The sequence below is a fragment of the Carassius gibelio genome, chromosome B4, assembly GCF_023724105.1.
Source record: "Carassius gibelio isolate Cgi1373 ecotype wild population from Czech Republic chromosome B4, carGib1.2-hapl.c, whole genome shotgun sequence".
In the NCBI taxonomy this organism is placed as follows: domain Eukaryota; kingdom Metazoa; phylum Chordata; class Actinopteri; order Cypriniformes; family Cyprinidae; genus Carassius; species Carassius gibelio.
The window spans coordinates 17713377-17728834 of NC_068399.1; the positions used below are offsets into that span (position 1 = coordinate 17713377).

Here is a 15458-nt window from a genome sequence, read left to right on the forward strand (position 1 = left end):
CATTTGTCTATCCATTTAGACAAAGAGAAGCACTTTCGTTTTAGCTTCTGTCTAATGTGACTACTTAACTTTCCAAAATAAACTGTAAATAATCTAAACTTCTTTACCACGTCACAAGCTTATACCACAACAAGAGTATCTCTCTTGGACAATAATGAGCCCAATCTCTTAATTGTATGGCTTTATTTACACATATAGCATCACTGTGGATCCGGCAATGTTACAACGTTTTAAACCTGTTCAAGGGGATTCTGTTCACACGTGGTTAAAAAAAATGACTAAAAATTACAAAGAAACTTTTAGAAACACATTAAATGTGAAATTCTGAAGCAGAAACATTCTTAAGTCTTAACTTTAAACTCTTAAATAGTGTTTTCTTCTAATGCATTGATGAAATTGGCATGATGTGTGATGTTGCAGGGGCTCCAAGGCCTCCAGGGATGAAGATTAAGTGAAAACTGATAAACCTGTGGAGGGCAGGAGCCGCTTTGTCTTGAGTTTCTCGTCTGCTTGGCTGTTATGGTCATTGAGTCGTCCTCACAGCTGCCATATTACACACCCGCAGCTATTTTTCTCCTTCGTGCTCCCCCTCCCATCCTCTGCTTGAGTCTGTTTTACAGCTGACAGGTACATGTCCCAACAAATACCCAAGTCTGAGTGATAGTTGAACTACTGCCTCTGTTGGATGGGACTAGTGTCCCTTGAGGAGGTTTGCAGACGTGCTTTGCTATTTTCAATACTGAGGAAAAACAGGTCTTTGTTTTTCTCACACAGCAACAATGAAATAAATGACCTACTTACCCTAAACTAACATTTCAGGAGTACTCTGAATCTATCTATCAATCTGTCGCCAACTTTGTGTAAAATATAAGCTGAAAGTTCAAGTGTCCCATTCAAGATAAATCAGTCAGGTGAATATATTTTTTTTTCCATCAAACCCACCTCAAAAGAAAGATCTATTTTTACTTTTAGAAAAGAATTATATGTTAATTACTAGATTTTTTTAATCCTATCTGAATAACTTTATGAAATGACAGACGTCATACATTAATGGGTGCACATGAGATTTAAATTAGAAAAGTAGCCCTGTTCAAATAGTTCTTAAGGTAGTTATCTGTCATTATAATGAGCACATCTTGACCTGTTTTAAAGAGATGTGTCACTGGGATGTTACTGATTTAGTGTGTCAGTGATGCACACTGTACATATGACATATAGTTAGTGTTTTTTTCCCTATTTTAGATTCTTTCAGCACCAACTTTTCTACAATAACCCCCATCCCCCCCCACACACACATACATATGTGCAAGACGTCTCTTTAAATAACTTGTGAGGGGCATGTGATGAGGTCAAGAGTGGGGAAAGGTTTTTTCTTCTGTGTCGCTTTTGATTGTGTGAAAGCTGCTCCCGTTTACTGAAAACAGATCAGAGGCCTAATCTCTAAACCTGCAACCACAGCACAACCTCAAGCAAAGAGTCACCGCACATCCAACCTACAGCAGAGACTGCCTTTGTCAAATAGTAAAGCCAGTTTTATCATCTCCGTTCACACCCGGAGGTCAAGCTAACCCTAGAAATGAATCAGTGTTGGACTTTTTTTGTCCCTGATTAATAAATAATCAGACTGCGTAAGTTCACATTTGCGTAATAGCAGTCTTTTTTATCTGCTGTATTAATGTAATCACTTACATTTGTGGTGCTTTGAGTTCAGTGATTCTGGAAGGACAATATTTTATTGTAATAGGGAACCATTTTACTATCAACTCCGAGGTCCCATTTCTAAACTTTTGTGGTTAAGGTCCTCAGATGTAGCAGGAAGTAAAATCTGGTCGGTGTTTTGATTAAGTAGTGTTTTCATAGCAAGTTGTAAAGCGGGTATTAGTTGTTTGTGAGTGTACGTGTGAATCTTGTGCATGTGCGAAGGGTTTCTGCCTTATCTGATAAGGCAACAGCTGCTGAGCTTGTTATAGAATGACTCACTGTTGGCTGTCTGTCATGTTTCACACACACACACACACACACACACACCCTTTTAAGTCCTCAGGAGCTGTGTCATCCATTTGCCTATTCGCAGCCTGAGACATGTCTGAGATCAGTGTGGACAGAGCAGACTGTAGCTGCTTGCACTGATAGAACACTTTTATGTGGTGATAGTTTGGGATAGTCAGTGTGACGTTTGTGTTTTTAGATGTGAAATGGATCCTAATTATCTGGCTAAATACATGATATTCAAATCTATCCTTTTATAAAATCATTATCTGAGCTGATATGAGAATTTGAATAGCCAGAGGAAGCTCTTTCACATCTCTGGACATTTATATGTGATTTTATATATTTATTTAGTTGGTTGTTTGGTTAAAAAAAATCAGTCCTCTCTTGCCTTTGCATTCTAGAGGAATCTTTTAATAGTCAGAGGTACTTTCATAGCTCTAACTCACACTCAATCATATCAAATTCAAAGTATTTGAATGCTTGAGTTCATATATAGATATTTTTCTTCTTTTACACACAAATTAGCATTGACAGGAGAATTACTGTAGTATAGAACTCTCTTTATGTATTCAGTGACAGGAGAGAGTTTACAGTGTGTTTAGGCTCATGTTATAACACACACTAACACAGACTCACAGACCTGTTACCGGATGTGACTCACAGGGTGGTGAAAGTGTGTTTCAGCTGAGACGAAAACCTGGAAGACATCCATATGAGCTCATGAGCGTGTCCTCGTACACACAGAAACTCACGAAGAAACACATAGTACTTGGCAAAGCCGCAAGGACATGGACACACGCACACTGGGCAGGCTGGACAAGGTGGTATCCTTTCTGATATGATATTGGGGTGTGTGATATTTCGTGATTACAACAGAGATTAAAATAACACCCACAGCATATGTAGAAAGCAGCTGAAGCAGTTCAAGCCTAAAGCCGTAACATTCCTCCCACAGCCAGACTGTGTTCCATGACTTCAGAGAGCTGGATCAGTCCTGCTCTGCTACGCCTCATTTAAGGCAAAACCGCTTAAGTACAGGCCAGAATGCTGCTGTGATGTTCTTCGAACCCTCTGCCACCCTGTCTATGGGCTTTGCACACATTATATTTTCATTTGAATTAACTTACAGATGCTCAAGCCTGGTGTAGGTGGTAGATTTTTCTTGAAGAAAATCTGTTAACTCTGATGAATCTTTTGTTGATCTTGTCAGCAAAAACGTTAATTAATAAATAGGTTTCTTTTTATTTAATCAATAAAGACAAGAAGAAAATATGCATCATGATGATAATTAAATTATTTTTTTAAATTGCTGTTGACAAAAAAATGAGTAGAACAAATAAAAAAACTAGATAGAAGTACTATATTTGACCGAGTAGTACTATATTTGGCAATATTTGACCAAGATAAAATTATTTGAAAATCTGGAATCTGGGGCAGCAAAAAATAAATAAAAATAAAAATCGCCTTTGAAGTTGTCCAAACGAATTCTTAGCAATGCATATTACTAATCAAAAATTACATTTTAATATATTTAAGGTAGGAAATTCACAAAATATCTTAATGGAAGATTAATGGAACATAATTAATATCCTAATGATTTTTGGCATAAAAGAAAAATCAATAATTTTGATCCATACGATGTTTTTTTGGCTATTGCTAAAAATGTACCTCATTGACTTAAGACTGGTTTTGTTGTCCAGGCTCACATATATGTATAATAGTGTTATAATTTTTGTAACATGTATAGACATTTATAGAATTAAATAATTTAAATTAAAATGTACTGTTAACAGAAAATGAGTAGAACAAATAGAAAAACTGTACTACTTATAGACATTACTTATACTACTTATAAACATTAACATATATATATAATATGCATAAAAAATGTAATAACATTAATATTAAATAAATGAACATATGTATTAACACAAGAATAATTTTTGTAAAAACAGGATGCCAATATTTTAGTAACGGTAAGATTTTAGAATTAATATGGCATTGCCAAATGCAACATTTTAAAGGATTTCTTTGTCTAAAGCTAAAAAAAAAAAAAATATACAAAAACAAACAAATAGTAAATATGAAGAGTAGTTAAGGATGCTAAGCCCAGTATATGTGTCTCAGCAAAGTTACACAATATCTTATTCCAGCAGTATCTGATGGAGCCGGGGCTCATGAGGATATACTGGAATGGGCTCCTCTTCTCTCTCGCCTCTAAAAATAAAGTCATACCAGCCTGGCGACTAGGGGAGATATGGACAGATACGGAGTGTGGAGAGCACAGTTTAGCACCCCTATTAATAGAGCCAAGGTCTGTGAGGTTGCTCAGGCTCAGTTCAGAGGTTATCAAGGGCCAATACACATTAGAAATTGATTATTTGTTCCCCAATGTCGTTTCCGGTTTCAAAAATGTGTTTTCAGAGCCTGTGGAAATGAATGGGAAGCGTGTGAAGGTCTTTGAGCTGAAAAAGGGGTTGAGTTTCCAGTGGAATGTCCTGCGTGTGGAAGCCATGGCCAAACCACACAGTTGGGGGTTTTCACTTCCAACCGTTAGAAAGAGCACTCCCATACTTCCTGGATTAGAACTAGAGGAAAGAGAGGGAGATGAGTCATTGAGGGGTTTGGAAGTTTTATTTGGAACCATAGTTATATACCTGATAGACATTTTCCCTTTTTTCCATCAGCAGTTTATTCATAAGCCATGCTGAAAATCTTTGCAGTCCCTGAGGTTTATTGGCTTTCCTTTTTATGACTTTGCATACTCTAAAATACTGGCAGAACAGCATTGAGTTTTGAGTTAGCTTACCTGAGAGACTTAAATACAATGATCTATTAATGTCGCTATATGATATAAGAACAGAAGGAGCCTCTAAATGTTTTGCAAACAAGTGTGGATCGAGAAAAACAGTATCAAATAAGTGTGCAAACTAATACTGATATTTTTATTTCAAGTCTGTTTCTAGTTTGACTGTGAGTCAGAGACACAACCCAAACACCACATTCATACTCAGTCCAATGAAAATCATTCATGGTATGTGTAATGTGTGTAAAATGTGCCTGGGTGATGGGTGTGGTTCATTTAAAATGGTATGGTATATGGTAGAATGTTGCCACTACAGTATGTAATGTTACTAGATGTATATATATAAAAAAATTATACATATATATATATATATATATATATATATATATATATATATATATATATATATATATATAATCTGTTATTACACTGGTGTTCAAAATTTTTTGATCATTAAGAAATCTTTTATGCTCAGCAATACTGCATTTATTTGATCAAAAATACAGAAAATATTATAATTTAAAATAATGGTTTTCTATTTTAATATTCTGTTCTGGCTATGCTGAATGTTTAATATATTTGGATACTGTTTTCAGGATTTATTGTTGAAAATAAAGTGAAAATTTTAAGTATATTTAATACATTTTGAAAGTATATTCAAATAGAAAACCATTATTTTAATTGCTATTGATATTTCACAATTATACTGTTTTTATCAAATAAATGCTGCCCTCATGAGCACAAAAGACTTCTTCAAAAATATTCAAAATATTACAGACATAAATATAATTATTAAATAAAATGATATTATTAGAAATTACAAGTTGACTTGTAATAACACTCTGAGACAACTGATAGTTTAGTTTATTTAACTGACATTTCTGTCTATGTCCTTGTACGTATATTTCTGTTCTTCTACCCTTCTATTCTCAGTCTTCACCTCTCTGATATCCCTCTCTCATGTTTACTCACTCTATCAGCTACGTCAAGGAGAAAGATTGCGTCAGTTCTAACGGATGAAGGCAGTATTCTCTAAAGAGAGGTCAAGAGTGAGGGATGGAGAAATAACGGGGTAATAAAACATAGTCTCAGTCAAGTGAATCCACAGCATGTCTTTTTACTGGTGTTGTCTTACATAGTCCATCTCATTCACCTTGAGAAAAGTGAGAAAGGAGCTTGAGACTATCATGTCACGTGTTTGCTTTCCTTCTGTTCTCTTTCACAGTCATTATTCTTGTCTGTGTGTTATCTGTATTCCGGTAATGGGTCAGTAATTGTTAATATGGGGTATCACTGTTACTCTTGATGCACTATGGATGGACTATGGAGGACTAAGTATAGCACTGTTCTGGTTTCAGTGTTAACATTTAGAGTCAGTACCCCCACTTTCAAAATCCTACCTAAAAGAAACAGGGAAAGTTGATCTCAGTCCTGCCAAATGCATGAAATCCCCTCCTTTTCGAGTCCCTGGACTTGTGGGTGGAGAGAGGACAGACATAGTGATGTTGTGATTCATCTCTGCCACAAAATGTTTTATTATATTCAGTCACGCTGGATTTTTCCAGTGCCGGTGAATGGCGACTAGGCCTGCTATGTTCTGCTTGGCTGCAATGTTTACTAGAGGCTTTGATTCAGTAGACTATATTGATTATTAATCATTTCATTATATGGGCCTACATATCATCCCCAACAATTATGTATTAACATGTTTTCGCCGTCGAAACGAGATACCTTCTGATGTTCACTTATGTTTATTTCACAGTATAACTATTTTTTTGAGATAGTCAGGCTTCCATATTTTGTTGGTTCATTTGAGCCAGTCTAAATGGTAGCCTAATGCTAGTCTCAGCTTTAGACGTCGCGCACGAACCACTGGCTGAACTTCTGATGCATATGTCACACAAAAGTAGAAACAGCTCAGGAGTTTTGAAGTCATCATGTGACCGGTTAGATTATACCGGATTTCCAGGAGACTTGTGTGTTGCGTTCTTCAAGGTTCCACCTGCACATACTTAACTTTTTAAAAGAGATTTGCAAAGATGACCAGGCTTGAAACCCAACAATGTTAGAATAGTTATTTGCTAAATACTGACATTAGCGGCTATTAGGCCAGCCAAGATGTCTGTGTAATTGAACGATAGGTGTGCAGGGCAGGCCAGGTTGAGCCTTGAGTCAGCACATGGTAGTTCAGAGGTGATTTGCCTTTGGCCACAACAGAAAAAGCAACAGAATTAGGTCAGAGTGTTCCCTGTAGTCCTTTTGAAACACCTTTCAGCGGTTTATTCCCACTGGTTAGTAAATACATAGCCATGTACAAACATCCTAACCTGCTGTTCTGCTAATGCCAAGGTTTCTCTCAGGGACGAAAACAAACCGTGGAAATGTACGGATCTACAACCGAATTACAGTATACAGAACATCGTTTTCTTTTTGTTTTTTTTTAAGCTAAATGTTTTGACATCCTTTTTTTGGTGTGTGTGTGTGTGGAGGGGGGGTATTTTCTGATTTTGCCAGCAGTTTTAAAGCCAGAGTAATTTTAAAATTTTGCAAATAAAGTGGAAAAAAAAGGATCTAACAATGTGTAGCTATGTATAATATATGTTTAGAAAGTAAAAACTATCAACGCTTGTTTTCGCCTCTCAGGTGGGCCTTTCTTTTTTCTTTCTTTTATCTGATCTAACAGACTTCCTTAAAACATACCCACTGTTTGATCAGAAAACGTGTGGTTGTGTGGGATGTGCATGTGTGAGTATGAAGACACTATAGTACACTACCTATGGCCTTCCCCTTGAAGAGAGTGGGAAATTCCAAATATCACAGCAGAGTTTAACACGGAATGCAGAAGTACATCTCTTAAAAAATAGCGTAAGTAGTTATATGTATCGATGTTGTACATGAGAAGTGTATGTTGTGGTTCAGAGGAAAGAGTTAGAAGCCATCATCCAGCCCTTTTTTCACGTGCTCTGTTTATTTCTAGAGTTGTGACGCAACGAGCCCACTCCTCCGCGCATACGTCACCTCGTGTCAGCGTCGTGATTGGCTCGTTGTTGTTGCTGTCGCTGCTGGTAGCGGCGGGGGCATTACATAAGCGCCGCTCGCTTTCGGTACGGTCTACTCTGCTGGAGGACAGTGACGGGGAAGGAGGGTGGAGCCCACTTCTATGTGTTTTGTCGGACAAAACAAGCCAAGTCACAGCACTGTACCGTCCTGGAACACATAGCACTCTCCGAATTTTCCCTGCCTCGACAAATAAATGCTCAGCATAGGCATCAGAGAAATAAAACACGCGAAAAACAAGGACCATTTTGCAGACGGAAACAAAAGCGCATTGGCAATACAGCACCCGGAGCCTCTCAATGCATACCCTCTGTGCCCGAGGAACGATGAAGCCAGAGATAAGCGCCGCCGTCGGGTTTCTGTCGAGATTCATGCGGATTAAAGGACATGTGAACGACAGACAGCTCCAGACATTCAGCCAGACTCTACAGGACATACTGGCAGGTAAGTATCTTCCTGAACAGACGAATGTAATTTATTATTATATATACATTCTATTTAGTTGTCTCGTTTGTTTGTGAGAAGCGTGGAAAAACAGCGATATCTCTGTTTATGAGCTATTTTATGTGCTTGGTCACATATAAGCGGAAGCGCGCGGACGCGTTGCGCACGAAGATAAACAGCTGAAAACAGCGACCAAAAAAAAAAAAAAAACGACTGAAAAAGGCCGATATGTATGTGTGTGCTTTGTGTATACAAAGATAATCTATCTCGTAATTAATAGTTCAGTTGAATGACGGGTTATTTATCCAGTTCGTTAAAGAAAAAAAAAATCTGTTTCATGTGGCAAATCGTTTTAACATTAATTCAGTAAAACTATTTTTTTGTTGTTGTTAAAATTACATAGAATAGACTTGCTTTCTAGCCATTAAAACTTATTGCAGTAATGACCTATTAGCATTTGTCTTTGATTGTTGCTAGTCACCGTCCCAATAACTGACCAGTAGTTATATTAAATAGACTTGTTGTTTGTTAGTTTGTCTTTTATTTGTTCCAAGTGTTGGTACTACCTTTTTTCCAAGTACTACTTCTGTTACTGGTTATTAGTGAAATTGAGAAAAGGTAATTCATATTAAGTTGCTTGGTAGTTATGTAAAAAAAGAAAATAAATGTATAATTAGATACTAGTTAGTTTTAAGGAATAGATGTTAAAATGGCGTGCCATATGTTGTGGGCAGTAAATTACATAATGCACAGCAAGTCTGAAGATATCAGATGTGGGGTTGATGTCTCTCTTTTGCATACTGGTAGTAGTGATATGTTGCACACTGTGCCTGTGTTTTATTGTAATAAACGTGTAAGTAAACACCGTACTAAAATTGACCGCAACAAGCTGAATAGACAATAGAATAACATAATGATTCACTTAACAATAATTTTATTTGCATCACTGGCTTTTACATCTTATGCTACTTTCCTTAACCAAATATTTGATCGTATGACTGAAAACAATGCTCAAAGACAATAGTGGAATCCTTTAATCATTATATTGTCAATCGTTAGCCATAAAAATAATGCGTTCTTTTAATGTCCTTATCTTGATTTATTCCAGCCACCCGTTGTTTTCCTGGTTTTTATTAAGATTTAGAAAACAATAAATTAGAATAAAAATATGTGGTTAAGCAGTAAAATAACAATCAAACATAAAATTGACTAACAATAATATTAGAATGGTAATACAAGTCAGTTTACGTTATACACAAATAAAAGTGTTCGAAGTCAGATGAGAAACTCTAAATGGTCAGTTTTCGTTGAGAACAGGCAGTTACTAAATGCTGTTTGTAAACAAATGTAGTTGAGGCCCCAGTCAGACAAAATGGCCGTCGGTGGAGGAAGGGAGGATGTGTGACTGCTTGTTACACGTGACGTATTACTGTTGCAGTGGACTTGTTTAGTTTTTCTCTTTCCTTCCATTCTCGGCCTTTTCAACCCGACATATGTCCACACAATAGAACAAAGACTCCTCATAATATAATAAATGTGGGTTAGTTCCTTCTCCACACAGTTAAAATGTGCGTTTGAGAGAGGATTGCCAGATTGAAAACACAGGTGTTGTGTAAGATCGATCTGAAAATCTGTCTCCGCTTCCTGTTCTCTAATCACATCACTAAATACACGTTCATCACGGCTTTGTCCTAATTCTCAATCTCACAGCAGGCCTCGTTTCAGAAATAACATTTCCTAATACAGCCACCGCAATGTTATTTGGATGTTGACCAGCAACATTTTCACTTCGTTAAACATTTAGTTGCGTAGTACGAGCATTGTTGCGGTTTGGGCTCCGTCCAGAGTTGTGGGTGGGTTGATTTGCATTGATCATTGTATACTAGGCTTTCAGGAGAATGGGACGTCACGTCACAGACGGCACAGAGGCGCCATTATCTAACCCAGGTCTACAGGTGGCCTGCGGGGGCCTGGCCTATTTCAGAGCCACACAAAGAGGCTTGAGACCCATCCCTCTGTCTCTTGTTCTCCACCTGTCACCCAATACACAGAGCCAGAAGGGAAAGAAAACGCAATTGCGAGAAGTCGTTTTCTTTTCGGAAAATGAGTCCTTTGTGTAGGGTGTTACTTGGGACTTTTAAAAGTCATGATTTGATGTTTAGATAATGAATTTGCTGGAAATACGTGGACACAAACATTTACCAGCAAAAAGCAAAGCTGATCCATTTGGTGCTGTAATATTGAATCAAATCAGGACGCTTTGTCTTTAAGAGGATGGTCCCTCCCTCTCCAGCTGCTCTGCCAGGACTTCACCCTTTTGCTCTGGTTGTGTTTGAAGAATTTTTGTGACTCTCGGGTCAAAAGGGGATTGTGCAATCAAATGGTTCTCTCTCTCTCTGTCACGTAGGCTTCTAACACAGATGGTTAATGGTTGTTTATCTGTGTTCTACCAACGATCATTTCACACTGTGAAAAATGTCCTCACCCCTTTTTACGGTTACTTTTTGCCACAACACAAGGCCGAATTATCAGAACTTGTGTTTTCTTTTTAAAACCCTGATTTATTATGTTTAGGGTATGTGCGGCAGTTATTTATTAAGTCCTTACTTGAATTACGTCCATGTTTCCCAAATAAAACCATGAAAATGAAACTTACTGTAGTTATTTTTATTTCAAATGCTGGGTTTTAAAACTATAAATTAACATATCTAGAACTTAAGCTAAAACAACAAATAACTAACCCAAACCATTGTCTTGGTGTAGTTAAGGATGAATATAATTAAGTTACATAAATTGTAATGTTTGTTTATCGAACTATTTAGCTGCCATTTTTTTTTTCAGCTGGTGATGGAAATTTATATATGCATGTTCATTTATACCTAAAGTTTAACGTGTTCTTTAATTTCACTAATAATTTAGTATGCTCAATTTTATGGTTTAAGATATAACATTAAACATCACAAAATTTATATTTTAATTTTGCAAAATGTAGCATTATAATTTTACATTTGTAATTTAAAACCGTTTATTTTATTGTACATTTTTGAGACTAACTTTTTGGCTATGACGCAAAAATTAGTACAAACTTAGTTTTAATATCCGTGCATTCCCAACTAAGTAAAAAAATATATATATTTTATATCAATTTTAATTGCTCTTCAATAACTTTTTTTCCCCCATATCTTAAAATGAATGCCTTTTAATGTACATTAGAATTAATAGCTATAATAAAAATGATTGATTTTACTTTAATTGTTCGACGATTGATTGTTTATAGAAATAACATAGAAACTAACACAGAATTGTAATAGTGGCCATGACTTGGCATCCAGAATTTTAATATCTATGAATCCGTAAAAAAAGTGCAAGTTTCACAGAAAAATCTACATTTCGATCAAATAAACGAGTTTAATGTCATATATATATGTAATGTTAATTTTTTTTGTTTGTTTTGTTGACCAATAATTTTTATTTAATACTTTATATATGCAAGATTACAAAACTTCCTCCTCCATCTCTCTCTTACAGAGCAATACAAACACCACTGGTTCCCAGACCGTCCCAACAAAGGTTCTGGGTATCGTTGCATACGCATCAACCACAAGATGGACCCTCTGGTTGGACAGGCTGGCCAGCGTATCGGCCTGAGCATCCAGCAACTCTACCTGCTGCTTCCCAGTGAGCTCACATTGTGGGTCGACCCATTCGAAGTGTCCTACCGTATCGGAGAGGACGGCTCGATCTGCGTGCTCTACGAGTCCCATCCCAGCACCAACGGAAACCCCAGCGTCTCCACTGGAAACAGCAACCCCGCCTCTTCTGTCGCCCAGGTATCCCCGATGGTGGACAGTCACATCAGCTGCAAGGAGGAACTACTGGTTATGGGCCGCACCAGCTCTGCTAAACCCTACATGATGACTGTGTCCAGCTAAATGGGTCACGGAAGTCTTTTTTTTTTAAATTACAAAAAAAAAAAAAGAAAGAAAGGAGAAGAAGGAAAAAAACAGGATGTGTCCTATCGTCCAGGTGATGGAAACCTCGTAGGTTTAATTCTCACTCGTTTGGTTGTCTGTTCTGTTATTTTGTTGGATCTACCAGAGGCTTGACCCTGGGGCAGCTAATGAAGACCTGAAACATCGCCCGGCCCCCCTGCTCACTCCTACGGCGGCGGTCCTGGGACGGCTTTTTCCACCACCGTCTGCCGATGTTGACTTTGCACTTTCGCTTTCACGGTTTATGTTATCGCGTAAACTCCCTCTAAAATGTTAAGGAATTACTCTCAAATCTTGTTTTATCATTTCACTGTTCACTGTTGAGCTGAAGCCCAGACCCACCGGCAGCCGCGCCAGACCAGAGTAGCCGCTACGAGCCTCTTTTTTGCTAAAAACCTCACATTTTTGGACCACAAAGCGGTACTTTTGTCTCTTTTCTTGGTGTCTGGTATGCACCCGGGCCTTCTTTTGGGCTTCAGCTCAACATGAACAAGCTCTGCTGCGATAGAATACATGTGTCATACTGTTACCCACGCTAGCCGTCAATGGCACTGTGATGCAAAGGTTCTCATGTTTGTAGCTTTTTCTAGGGGCTCCCTCCTGGATGAATGTAATCTCATCAAAAAAGAGAGAAAAAAAAAACTCAACGCAACAAAACATTTGATTTATTTAAGCCCCTCGTCATACCAAAATGAAATATGTAGCAAAGTTTGTTATTGTATTTGTTGACTTGGAACAGATTTGGTCTTTACTTTCTGCCAGGTTTAGAAAAGACGTTGAATGCACTTTGACATTTTAGACTGTGTGGGATGACGTTTCGAATCGACCCAGCTGCATTCCATCGTGTACCTCCTCATTCGGGTGTCGTAATTCGCTTTCTCTGCTTGCAATATTTCTGAAGGCGCTTTAATCCTGGGTCGTTCTCTCTAGCCGTTTTTAACCTCTTGAATGACTGATTGAGGCTGTCAGAGATTAGTTCTCTGTCTAAGGCCAGTACGTGACAAGAGACAACAGAACGGCATCGAAAATCTGACCAATGTTTCCCATCTTATCGCAGAATTGCAGGGCCAGTGATGCTCGCTTGTTACAGAGGGTCTCCCGACACACTTTCCAGCCAGTCGTCATCTGTCTCAGTCTTAACTAGGAGTGCGCCGACAAAACATATCACCTCCCTCTCTTGGCCTGGCGAAGGAGGGGGTAGGACCCTCAGATCAGGGCAGCTACAATCTTCTCCAGCCCCCTTCTCGCAGCCCGGAGGAGAGTTTTATGCCAGCACATAAACTGAGCGCACTCCAAAACCTACTGAGCCTTACGTACTGGGCTGAGTCGGGACGGGAAGAGACATGCAGAGTTCTCCTGGTTCTAGCCAATTCTGTTTACGTTGGTGCGATTGGGTAGAAATAAGCGGCTTGCAGGCTTTGCGTGCGAAGGGCTGGTCTTGCCTCAGCCGATAAATTGCCGAGACAAGGTGCTGATGATCAGTGCTATGTGTGCTAATACTTTTGAACCTAGAGGACCATGGGTAACACCGGGTTGTCGATGCACTGCCGTCCCTTTATATGTTGTTTTGGTCCATTTTAAAGAAGCGGAGAGGCGTTTTTAAATAAATTTGACGTTTTAAGTATGGGTCGAACCTTGATATTTTAGATGCAGTTCGCCATCCCACCCTTCTGAATGCTTTGAACTCAGACAGACGGGCCCCTTCGCCTGATGGTTTTAATAGTAAAGCTTTTTAACCTCATTCTGGTGATCGTAACCAAATTGGAACAGACAAATCGAGTGCTTTTTAGATCTGCAGCTTTTAAACTACTTTACCCCCTCCTCCACCGAAATAACATCAGCAAACCATTTCCACTCTCCGTTTCAGTTCGGAAAGCGTTTGCACACAAGTTTTTAGTATTGTCGTGAGTCTAAACTCAAGTCTACTCGGAGGCAAGAGCACATGAAATGCACTAATAGGTTTAACTTTGAAGTTATGTGACTTTGAGACAGACGCGTCTCAATTGGAATGTATTGCCAAGCTCAGGCCACAGACATTCATTGAAACCCTTTTGGATGTGCAGGTTAAAATGTGAAAAACAGAAGGGAATGATTGGGTTGGGAATTTATGTCGGTTATTTCAGAAGTGATTCACGTTATTGCCACTTTCACATCTGAGGTGGTTCCATATTTGTAGAATGTATTGTTATTGTACAACATATGGTAGAATAAGTACATAACCATACATATGGGAAGTGCCAATAATTGATATTTTGCTGTGTGTAGACGTGTTCCTTTTTGTATTTCATATTTTAACATGAATTCCTCTTTCATAAGTGAAGCCATTTGTGTTAGGAGTGTTGGAGAGGACCAAAGTTGTTTTGGTAAAAAAATATATCAGTTTCCATGCTCTGTGATGATAGACTTTCCTTTTTTTTTCTATTATCTTTTCTTTCTTTTTTTTTATTAAAACAAAAAACAGAAAAAGAAAAAATTCTGAGCAACCCAAGATAAAGCTGTCTGTATCTTGTGATTTCTCTCGTCTGTACATCTCTTGTGTTCATTCTTTTCCTCATTCTTGGGTATGTTGTGATGAACTGCTGTAAATTTGTACAGTTCATGTAAATTGATTGTGCGGAAGTTGTACAGATTTCTATATTTTAGAAGAAAAGTTTTTTTTCTCTGTAATAAAAGATTTCCTATCTTGGCAATGTTTCCCCGTGGACCTGGTCTTATTCTTTATTAAAACATGCTCACAATCACAGTACATTAGGTAATTCCTTGTGCTTTTTGGAAGATATTTAAGATAACTGCACTGGGATAGTTTTGTATAACAGACCTGAGTATGCATCTATATGCCAGACATTAGTAATAACATAACCTTGATGTTCTTTTTTTTTTTCCTGCATTAAGACAAAGAAAGGAAGTCTGTATAGACTTCAGTAGAGCATGTCTTGGAAAAATATTAGACATTAACCTGCTTAAAGTTAATTATAAATGCCCATCGTTACTTATTAAAAACATTAACAGCCAGTCAGAATCCATACAACTTTAAATAGCATGAGCATATAAAGTGGCAGATGACATTACACTGCAACTTGTGTATTGGTGTGGATGCTAATATAATAGTTATCTTTCTAATAATTAATAAGTCCAATAGTTCTCTTTCTTGGTGTGAACAAGCCTTT

General features: G+C 37.8%; 1 protein-coding gene across 1 annotated transcript; it reads left to right on the plus strand.

Moving 5' to 3' along the window:
- The first annotated feature begins 7486 nt into the window (after positions 1-7486).
- btg1 (B-cell translocation gene 1, anti-proliferative) lies at positions 7487-14985 on the plus strand. Its single transcript, XM_052554557.1, has 3 exons — positions 7487-7663; positions 7776-8299; positions 11828-14985. Exons 2-3 carry the CDS (start codon positions 8155-8157, stop codon positions 12229-12231), a joined length of 549 nt encoding a protein of 182 aa, XP_052410517.1. The 5' UTR covers positions 7487-7663; positions 7776-8154; the 3' UTR covers positions 12232-14985.
- The last annotated feature ends 473 nt before the right edge of the window (positions 14986-15458 follow it).

Bases quoted from the DNA above. Each gene is read 5' to 3' on its own strand.
- btg1 (XM_052554557.1), top strand. From the start codon at position 8,155: ATGCATACCCTCTGTGCCCGAGGAACGATGAAGCCAGAGATAAGCGCC. The intron at 8,300-11,827 runs GTAAGTATCTTC...TCTCTCTTACAG, and splicing joins TCTACAGGACATACTGGCAG to AGCAATACAAACACCACTGG.